At 41.6% G+C, this 11,732-nt stretch overlaps 1 protein-coding gene across 1 annotated transcript; it reads right to left on the minus strand.

The window, feature by feature from the left end:
• Positions 1–9,872: 9,872 nt before the first annotated feature.
• On the minus strand, positions 9,873–11,015 carry LOC310876492 (B2 bradykinin receptor-like; the record flags this gene model as incomplete). Its single annotated transcript, XM_083790040.1, has 1 exon — positions 9,873–11,015. The coding sequence occupies one exon, from the start codon at positions 11,013–11,015 to the stop codon at positions 9,873–9,875; it is 1,143 nt and encodes a 380-aa protein (XP_083646166.1).
• Positions 11,016–11,732: the final 717 nt, after the last annotated feature.

Genomic DNA, 11,732 nt, shown 5'->3' on the forward strand with positions numbered 1-11,732 from the left:
AAAGGAAATGGTCACGTGACTGGGCTGCTCCATGACACTTTCATGGACACTTCTCATTGGAGCCAAACTCACACCGGAAGTTCAATCAATACATGGCAGTGAATGGAGCCGGCTGGACCAGCTCATAACATTAACATTCATAACATTATTTCTGAACAATTGAAACCTTTGTCATTTAATCAGTTCAGGAATATAAAAGAGGACATATCACAGGTTGTTTTCTAATCACTTGCTTTTCGATGTGCACAGTAGGCCTATATCATTTTATTTGAGGATCTAAACAGCAGCAGGTATTGATACTTGGTACGTTCAGAAAGGTGCTTTGTGCCATTTAGATACCATACCTCTTAAAATTACACAGTGTACACATCTTAAAGCAACACAGCAGACAATAATGTGTATATGTCTTCTGTTATTTTCCAGAAGCGATTACCTTACAGAAGGTCTCAGTCATTCAGAAAGTGTTTGTTCTTGAGCTTGTCACTGAGCTCCATAGCTGAGCTCTCATTGACTCCAGTGCATTCTGCCGAACTTCCGGGTGAAAGCGTCCATGAAAGTGTCATGGCGCAGCCCAGTCACGTGACCATTTCCTTTCCTTCTCAAAGCTTCCTTGATTAGGAGCACCTGAAAAGGTTCAGTCATTAGGCTACAACAATGGGGCACTCGGAAATACCACACACACACGCACTCACCTTAGTTTGCATTGCTCAGTGCGCTATTTCCGAACAGAAACCAGAAAGAAGACAAAATAATTGCTCCAAGTTCCATTCCTGAGTTCAACCCAAGGACACCAATGGTCGGTTAAACTGTTTATTTACTTGTCTTGCATGTTTGTAAAAGGGCCTTGCAAACGGGGAGCCATAAAACGCGACTATGTTCATTTTCAATGAGAGTTTTTGCTCGGAGAAGTCGCGGTGCGACAACGCAAGCCTATTTACGTGAGCACAGTCCCGTGAATTTGTTGCGCAATTACCATTTTAAAAGGTATACAATACCTAGTGGAAAAAGAGCCGAACTACAAGCTTGAAGATCAGCTATTTTTCTTAAAATGTTTATTCATTTTTATTATTTTGAAATGTTTAAAAATGTTGACTTTAATTTAGATGTTCTTTGTGGCAATGTTAAAGGGACACTTCACCCTTTTAGCAAAAAAATATATATCAATGACCTTTATAAGATTTAGAACACTTTCCTGGCGTTATTTTTTGTGTAATCTCTGGGTTTAGATATTTTAGATTATCCGATCTGCACTGACGTCAGAGCAAACTTTCCGTATTCTTTCCGGACTACATTTGTCTCTGTAAACACTGCAGCTAGACCAGCCCCAATACACACTCGTCACGGACACTGTTCCACCTACCTACGTTGACTCATGTCGCAGCACCAGAGAGAGTATACAGAGAAAACAACTGCTTTGGACGCTTGGTCCAGAACCGTGTCGATGGAATATTGTCTGTCACGAGTAAGTAGGCCTATATTGCTACAAATGTAGTATTGTATAGCTGTTGTCAACTTCTTACGTTGTCTTTTGTGTATGCTAAACCAAGCTAACCGTGGTCCTTATCCGAGTGCATTGGTTTGTAGCCCCGCTTGGAACCCTACGTAAAGTTTCTGACAGTTGGATGACAATGTCAGAAACTTTACGTAGGTTGCGAGCGGGGCTAAATGGTTTGTTGCCTAGGATAGTAGGATTTAGACTCTCGTAGATATCGATTATGACATGTCAGAATCGACAAATACATCTACGACGGAATAAATCTCAGGCTTTGTAACAATTATGATTGTTAGTTGGCTACGTGTTTCCGCACGCATGTTAGACACCAGGGCAGCAGTGAACGTCGTGACAGATGAACCAGACTGTAAACATGCTATGTTATATGTTATGTGAATAAAGTGTAAGCAGCTTGAGTAATGCTTTAATCGTCCGTTCTTGAAGTAAGAGAGGCAAGAATGAAACAGGCTTGTTTGATCTAGAGACTTGATATGCTATCTTGTAATTGTATAGCGTCCGAATTGATATTCAACCCAGTGTAAGTGTTCGTTGTACATGTCAATATTAGGCTACTTTAGGTAGCGGTGTGTATATTACTGTAACTGAAGAGTCAATTATACTCCACTGCTGTCTTTTTCGAGCTGTCATATTAGTGGAATATCGGAAATATCCCGGTCTATATGTTACTATAACTATATTAGCTATAGTTTACCGAACTATAATCACGTCTGTTTTATACTTTTATTGTCAATTATATCTTTCAGTCAAAATCGCTTGGTTGGGTTGCCTACAGACACTTTCTCGAGTGGGTTCTGAGAACTTCTGACTGCAAGGAGATTTGGTGCTGGAAACCGTCTTCGAATTCGAGGAAGTCTTTGCAGCTATAACATCCCAGCTGCAATAATATATTTTTCTTTTGTTTCTGTAAATAAAACTGAGCTTCACATTTTGGTTTCAATTCATTGAAGGTATGCATAGGCTATAATAAGTAGGCCTACTGTAAATGTATTACTTTACCAGTAATTCAACTGTTTCAGTTTGACATTTGCTAGCATTCAGCTGTGGCACTGACACTGTAATGTGAAGGGTTATCTTCATTAGAAATGGTCTGATAATAGTCTCATTTGGCCCAGGATTCATTTGACCATGTCTGATACCAGTGTAAAAATATTAGTCCATGTTATCAGTGAAAACATGTGAAGAGTAAAAATCTGTCCAGCTATATACTGTATGCTGTATTGAATGCTTACAAAGCTTCTAGCTGGAGTTCAATATTTATCACTAATATCAATTTCATGGGTTGACAAATAACATTGGTTGCATCTTACAATGGAAAAGGACACAGTAATGCAGTACGTTTTTTTCTTTTTACTTCCACATTTCCACAAGAATGTTCTCTAAAAGCAGTGCATTAGAATGAGAGTATGCAAAAATCTCCATTCATTTCCATTTCAATTGGCACACCTAGACGTAAACAATAGTAACATTCTGTCTATGCTTTTGGTTCCTCAAATTGTAATGTGTAAGCAAATATAAAGCGTGTATGCCACAATGCCACAATGTTCTACCAAATCAGTGTATAACAGTGATGATAGCCACTTTCTTTGTATAAAATATCTGGTTTAGTTATTGTCAGTTTGTAAGTTTAGAGGAGAACAATAGGTGAAATGATTTGCAGTTACAAAATGTATTATACAGGAAGGAAGATAGAAGTGATAAAGCTTGATTGCAGGTGGATTTCAGGCATTCCCCTGACATCCGGCTATGACCTCCATACAGTATGTCTGTCAAGGAAGGAGCTGTCATCACCCGTCATCGGCCTCCACATTCACTGGTCTGAATGAAAAACAGAAAAACAACTTGTTAGCAATGTCTTTCATATGAAACTAGGATTGTATTCAAATAAAATAATATTCTATGTATACTGCAACATTTGCACATTTTTCATTACATATTTTCTATGCAGCTATAAATGTATGACTCCTATATATTCAAGTGTTTACTTTTTCTTTTTTTTGTTCAGCAAGGCTAATTTACAGATTGACTAACTTTTTGATTATTGATAATGGACCCATCCGTGGAACTGCAGGGGGTCCCATGGATGCACTAGGCTACTGTACTGTGAATTGGTGCCATTTAATTTACTTTGTTTGCATAATACGTTGCACTGTTGTTTGCATAACTCTTTGCAATAGTCAGATTTAGAATTGTTTATTTCTTTCAGATACTTTTTCTACATGTATATAACCATATAAGCTGAGTAGATAGTATAGACTATAGAACCCAGGCCATTTCCACCGTTGTAAAGGAAAGCGCCTCAGATAGAGTATAAAAAAAGGTTTTTACCAAAAACAAAATAAGAAGCTACTACAGCTGTATGAGGCCTGGTGCGTAATGGTTTAGTGCACTATAATTAAAACAGTTTCTCAGACTTTCTGTTGTCCAAATGTATCGTTTTATTTTCGTATTATATTATCTATATTAGAAAAGGCAACATTAGCGTTAGCTGCTGGTTGGTTACTTTAGCATACGTGTACCCAAAAGACACAGTAGCCTAGAAGTTGTCAACATAGCTACAATACTACAATGTATGTACTTACTCGTGCCTGACATTCCATCCACACCACCCAGTTACTTTTAGTAGGTTTCCAGACATCTGTCATGTGCGTCCACAGCTGCGTTGTAACTTGTGGTGTTACCCGGTACATTATTGATTCGGCAGCCCTGGGGGGGGGGATTTGTGGCAAGACGAGCGTCTCCTCCTCTGAGGTTGTTTTTTCTTTGTATATTCTCTCTGGTGCTACTCTGATCGGCGACGGCGACATGATACAAACACAATAACAAACAAAAGCGCATGTGGGGGTGGAGTCAACGTAGGTAGGTCGAACAGTGTCCGTGACGAGTGTGTATTGGGGCTGGTCTAGCTGCAGTGTTTTGGACAAATGTAGTCCGGAAAGAATACGGAAAGTTTGCTCTGACGTCAGTGCAGATCGGATAATCTAAAATATCTAAAACCAGAGATTACACAAAAAATAACGCCAGGAAAGTGTTCTAAATCTTATAAAGGTCATTGATATATATTTTTTTGCTAAAAGGGTGAAGTGTCCCTTTAATGCCATTTTATCTGTCTAAGGTTTACAACGTAATTGATCAACCAACCAAACAAGATGAAGTCAAGAAACAAGTTGTAACATAAAAAGAAGTTGAATTGAGTTGGGAAACTAGCTGTCACTCGTCCTTTGGAATTGAATAGGAAAATAACTTACAAGACAGTATGTAATGCATTATAATTTAAACATAATTATATTGCATTATAATCTGTAGTAGGCTACACCGTAAAATTAAAGCACTCAAATACTCCCGATTACAAAGCAATGACTTAAAAGCAATGACTTAATGACATAATACGACTTTTATTGACTCTACTGTGCTCCTCTGACTTCTCTGGTGTGCTATCTTCTTAGATCAGCATCATTTATAAAAGGTAGCCTATTCCCTATTGGGTCACACAGTGGCAAGAGTGAGTTGTCATTTTATTTTTATCTTTACATCATGAGAAAAGATTTCCGGCTATCCATGCCTTCATCAGTGTGACACTGACGCATGTTTGTTCTTAGCCCTGATACGTTCCCTGCTACGCTCATTCTGTAGCTCTGAGATGAGCTACAGAATGAGTGTAGGCACTGAGGGAACGTATCAGGGCTTAATTGTTCTATATTTGGGTAGTCTCGCATTGCCAGACTTTGCCTCTCTGTCACGGTGGTAAAATGTAACCATCCCAAATGCAGAGTCACACCCAGCACAAATCACTTATTTATTAAATAATCCAGAACAAAGGCAAGCTAGCTTACAACTGCTGAAGACAGGCAGAAACTAAGCAGACCAAAAATGCTAAAACAATGGGGTACAAGAAAATTACCAGAAGCTTCAAAGCAGGGTCAAGGAACAAGGCAAGAACAACAAAACATGAATTTATAAACTAACTAATGAGGGCTAATGAGGGAGTGGCGAGGACATAGAGTTAAAGGATAGAAGGAGGCCCTGAGCGACAGCCCTGCCCCCTGCTATTCATTTCAATGGAAGTTGCTCAGTGGCGTTTTGAAGCATCCGGAAGAACGCTCTACTTCCGCATTACACAATCCTCCTCCCCACTCCTGTTCGTCTTTACAGTCGCACAAATGTATCCTAATATCAATAGAAATCATCTCAGCATAATAATATAGCTTGCTGCTTAGCAGAAATGGGGGTGGGGGGGGGGGGGGGGGAAGTGAACTGAAATGGCAGCTTCCTTGCTCGGATTTCGGTGTAGGTGTAGATCCAGACTATAACATTCGGAGATTGTGGAATAGTTCTCTGGCTACGCAAGACTAATATTTGGGTAGATTCAGATTGTTGTGGCTGTGGGTGTCAGTCACAAGTAGTTGGTCAGGTATGAAGATATAGTTTGTAAAAACGTGTACGTCACCAAGAGGGGGGCGGTGTCTGAAAATCTAGCGGCGCCATTTTTGTGGTCTTCAAAATCTAGCCCTCAGAATAGAGTGCCGGTGGTCTGTTTTTGTGAACATTGAGCTCGTTCCTGGCGACAACAGTGAGCCAACACCAGGATGGAAAGAAAAAACGTTGGGCTCGACATACTTTAATTACACCATTGTGAGAGGCGGCGTCGGTGGCTCAGGGGTAGAGTGCCTGGATGGTAACCATAAGGTTGCCAGTTCGAACCCGGGCTCCCCCAGAGTTACTGTCGAAGTGTCCTTGAGCAAGACACTGAACCCCAAATTGCTCCCGATGTGCTAGTTGGTGCCTTGCATGGTTTCCGCTGCCATCGGTGTATGAATGGGTGAATGTAATGCACAATCTCTGTAAAGCGCCTTGGATAAAGGCGCTATATAAATGCACCATTTACCATTTTACCATTTGAGATGTCAGTTTGCACGTCGTTTGTTGAACTCCCTCTGGTGTTTTAAAAAAGAACGCACACGGATAGTCGCTCACTTGTAAACAAACCAGACACTCCCACAAGTATGGCGGCCGCTACCACGTGACACATATGTTGACGACCCCTCAAGGAGATTTTGCCCCCTTTCATGACGATGAGCGGCCTGGAAGAGAATTTCTCATAGACATTTTAGAAAGTATTTATTTAAAGACCTGTAAGCCTCAGACAAGCTTGCTAGTATAATTAGAATAATTTTAATTGTCATGAGTTGTCACCATCCGAGTTGGCTTTGTCCGAAGCTTAAAGGTCATTAAATGAATACTTTCTGAAACGTCTATGGGAAAAATGCATGTTTCGACGCTCTATTGCCAGCAGTGCCCCTTTTACTATTTATTGCTTAACCCTGTCTTCCCTGAGTGATCCCAGACTAGTAAAGTGAGTTGGAATTAGGTGGGCCATGGGCTTTAGGCCAAGAAGTATAGTTGAATCTGTTTGTTTAGTTTTTAGTAGGGATGTCCCGATCACGTTTTTTTGCTCCCGATCCGATTCCGATCATTTGATTTTGAGTATCTGCCAACACTGATTTTTCTCGATCCGATATTTTTAAAACGCTTGTTTTATACTGAAAACTAGCTGATCTTCAAGCAAAGTGTCGCTTTGCGACGTATTCTGAGTTTGCAGATCAGCTATTTTCGATGTGTGACATGGTCATATGACAAAGTATAAATTAGTCTCAAGAGTGTCGACGCTCTTCTGAGATGGTATGCACGGCCACACGGCCATGCTGTGATTACCATTCTCATTAACCCATTTTGGGGCGGGAACCCCTTTTGGTGTTAGCATTATGATATGCTTTAGCTATTGAAAAATAGCAGATCTACAAGCTCATAGCACGCCACCGAGTGGCGCGGTATGAGCTTGTAGGTCTGCTATTTTTGAAAAATCGAAGAACCACTGACATAGAAACAGCTTTTTCAGAAAACTGTCAGGATGTAGAAGACATTTTTAGAATCTTATCTCAGGTCAGAAAGCTCCTTGTTGAGGGCTATTATCGGCGGTGTCAGTGGACACACTTAAAACTTATGAGCCAAAGCAGCACATTTCCGAAGCATCCATTGGACAACCACAGCATATAAAACACCTGTAGGGAACTCGTCACAATAGAAGGAGAGTCCTTTTTCCCTTGTAATTACTCACTGACCACTTCACAAATGTCTTTTAGGCCTTTTTGGCGTGTGGCACAATTCCTTTCACCAGGGTGCTGCAAGAGGGTAATTGGTTTCAGAAGCCATTGCGTGCTTTGGAAGTTTTGTGTCCAAGAATACAAATAGCCTATGTCATCTTGAGCAAGTTGATTCCCTTTGTCTGCTATTGTTTAGGCAACTTTTTCCAAGAGTTTAATTACAAGAGCAAAATGTCACGCTTTTCTTTGTATTCTCTTTCTTGTATTTGTAAAAAGGTTATGTGAATTGTGAACACTTTGCAGAGTACACACAAAAAACTGGAGAAAGTAAAGGTATGCTATATGTACACCTTAGCTTTTATCTCCCTTTTAGCTTTTATTAGGTAAGCCTTTTAATCTAGTGAGGTATCTGAGTTATTTTATTTATTATAATTACATTTTATTGGACTGCAAGTTTGAGGAGCCCAGGTAATAGTTTCACCTTTCTTTCTGTTGCAAAGTATTTTTAGGGAGTGACAAAGTCTCTCTGATTCTGATACAACAAGACAACTTAAATTAGACATTAGTCTAAGCTATATTGAGCAAACTAGCAAACTATTTCAACCAACAAGAGAGCAAGAATTACAAGCACTGCAAGCTTTTCCAAGGTCAAAACACCCTTTTTGTTTCAATTTGCTCACATGAGATGATCTATTATCTCGTAATGACACACTCCATCAAAGTTAAAACATGCTCAGACTGGGAGAATGAAAGTCTTTCTGCATCACATTAAGATTAATCTTCAGCACCGGACCGCGGGTATTTAGCATAATTCATTATGGCCATATCTTCATCAGTATATTTCTCTGTGCTTCAGTCAAACCATGGCAAAGGCGATAGAACATGGTGGCAGAAAAGACAGGGCACAAAGGCCAAAATGAATGTTTAGTAATAACCCCTTGGTAATAGCAGGCCAGATGGCCTCCGGTAATTACAACTTAACAAGAGTCATCTGGATCTTGAGTAAAGTATGCCGAAATACTCGGTTACAAGTAAAATTCCGGTATTCAACATTTTAAACATTTAATATTTTAAATATACATCAACATACTGTATACTAAGTGTTTTGCAAAATGTCTCATTTCACAAGTTTTCAAATGTATATAAAGATTGATGTATAAAGATTTATATTAACAGATATACAAGCTCACAACATGTCACATCGCAGCGTTATGAAGTTTAAATAGGGCTGACGTTGGTACTATGCTTTAAAATCTAAAAAGTAACTAGAGTAAAAGTTAAAAAAAAATACTTAACTGTATGAAATATTTTCCATTAATATAGTGGTTGCAACTGTATTAATTGATTGCCCGAATCCCCGTGGTGGGAGTTCTGCTCTGGTTTTGGTGAAATATTAAGTAGTTCCGGCAATTTTGTGGGGGGCACTGGGGCCACTCATTAAAAGTAAATCAATTCACAAAGTTAAACTTTTTGTGGGGAAAGCGCTCAAACTTTCTTTATTTTACTGCTTCCTGCGTTGATCTCCTTATCTGCTACCCTCTTCCCTTTTTTTCTTGGAAAATTGACACAATATTGGCACAAAAAAAACAAATAATTCACACCTTTTCTTTTACCTGCAAAACTGATTCTGATTCATAGACAAAATGATCGGTGTATGTCGACATGGTTTTAAGCAGCTTCTCTTTTCATTGCTTTATCTTCATTTCACTTTAACATGCACATTATACTGTGGTTCCTGCCTGCTGCTGGATATGTTTTGCATTTCTGCCTTTAATGCCATCTATCCATTGCACATATTGAATCATGCACCTGTGTTTACTGTGTTCCTTTCTTCTCTATTCGGGCTTTCCCTATTTTAACTCTTCACCCACCCCTTTACACCTGTGTGTATCAATGTGGGATGTGAAAATTAAGTTGATTCAAAATCAATTCAGAAATTGATTTAAAAAGATGCATTTTTATCTTTTTTATATTTAACCCATCTAGACAAACATCACATTTCCAAACAACTACAATGCAATCATATACTGTATATAATAATAATATCACACAATAATAATATACAGTACATAAACACATGTCAAAGGCTGTAATTCAGTAGCAATCAAGAAACTCAACAGGCGACACTGGTGGAAATGTGTTGTATTAACACGTTTTGGGACTTCCATGGGAAATATTAACTTGATTTCAGGCACGAATAAATAAAGTTGATGACAGTACTCGATAGATAAATAAATAGTTGTGTCTTTTCCTTGATCATTTCAAAGTTTGCCTCTGTTGCTGTCAATAGACATTCGTGTAAGCTGTGTACACGTTGATCTATTCAGAGATGTGAATTTGGCAATAAAGAAAGGGCCGCCTTTGGAACAAGGGTTCAGAGTCCTCCCAAACACCGCCTTCGCCCGTTTCCTGAAATTCTTCCCCACCACGACGAACAGGAAGGGGTTTAGGGCGCTGTTGGTGTACGCCAGATAGGTGGACACCTGAATGCCGATGTCCAGCACGTGACCCCACAGGCACGCGGCGGGCGTGACCTGGAAGTAGTCCAGCGTGTCCAGAAAACGCATCGCCTGGAAGGGCGTCCGGCAGAGGAGGAACACGGCCAGCACGGCGAGAACCAGGAGCGTGGCCTTCCTCTCCGCCCGCACCGACCCGGGGAGAGACCTGCGGAAGTGGTCGTCCCGCAGGGCGGCAACAACGTGGTAGCTGCTGTAGCTCACCACCAGGGCCGGGAGCAGGAAGCCCAGCACGTTCATGGTGACGTTGCGCTGGACCGTCCAGGCTGGGTCGGGGTAGTCCAGGATGCAGGCGTCCACGCCCGGGTCCGGGACGAAGACCACAGTGCGGAAGAGGAGGGTCGGCAGACTGAGGAGGAGCCCCAGCGCCCAGACGCCCAGGCAGAGGCGCTTGGCCCACGCGGCCCTCCTCAGACGGCTCTGTCTCATGGGCGTCACCAGGGCTAGGTAGCGGTCGCCGCTGACCAGCACCAGGAAGAGAACACTGCAGTAGTAGTTCATGGAGATGGCCACGTTCACCAGCTTGCACAGCGCCTCGCCGGACGTCCAGTGGAAGCCCCGGGCGATGGTGACCGCCCAGAACGGCAGGCATGACATCATGGCCAGGTCGGCGGCCGCCAGGTTCCCCAGGTAGATGTCGGCCACCGTGCATGGCTTCCTGTGCAGGCAGAGGACGCAGAGGACCAGGCCGTTGCCCACCACGCCCACCACGCTGATCAGAAGCAGGTAGGCGGGCTGGAGAGAAGAGAGCCATAGCCAGGCTGCTGTGTAGTTGTTGTTGCAGTGGTCGATCTCTAGGGCCGCGGTAGGGGCCAGCCAGACGGAGACGTTTAAGTCCATCTCTAGGGCCACGGTAGGGGCCAGCCAAACGGAGACGTTTAAGTCCATTGAGAACTGTTGAATTAAAAAGAGAAGGATATGTATAAGATCAAGTCTTTGACTTCCATCCGTTTTGACATTGTGGTATAAGCACGATTCAGATTCCATTGCAAAACCTGTGACAAATCACCTGCCTCCTGGTCCTCCTGTCTCCACAACAAATGTATTCCCCGAAAGTAGCGGATCTGCAAGCTCACATGTTGCGTTGTGATATTGAGAACAGCAAATTATTTTGCTGAACGTTTGCCCCATAATAGAGATATTCATGTGGTTAACCCATTCTGATCTGAGATCAGATTCATAACGAGGTTTCCGCCGGACACACACTGGTCTGATGAACCCATTCTGACCTGAGATCAGATTCTAAAAATGTCAGTCGCTCTTCGGTTTTTCAAAAATAGCAGACCTACAAGCTCGTATCGCGCCACTCGGTGGCGCGATATGAGCTTGTAGATCTGCTATTTTTAAATAGCTAAAGCATAACATGATGCTGACACCAAAATGGGTGCCCGGTCAGAATGGGTTGAAGCACATCATAAAAAATAAATAGAAACTTTTGAGATTTTACAAAGTTACAACATGCCTGGAAAACCACAATCACACACACCATAAGTCATATATTGGTATGCTGTTACGTGTGGCCCGTGCCTCAGCTCTGAAGCACAGAAGGAAATAAAGAGTATCAGTAATGTGAAACCGATGTTTCATCGTCTCCCCTCCCCTGCC

This window comes from Protomyctophum parallelum (genome assembly GCF_964188405.1).
Source record: "Protomyctophum parallelum genome assembly, chromosome: 19".
Classification (NCBI taxonomy): domain Eukaryota; kingdom Metazoa; phylum Chordata; class Actinopteri; order Myctophiformes; family Myctophidae; genus Protomyctophum; species Protomyctophum parallelum.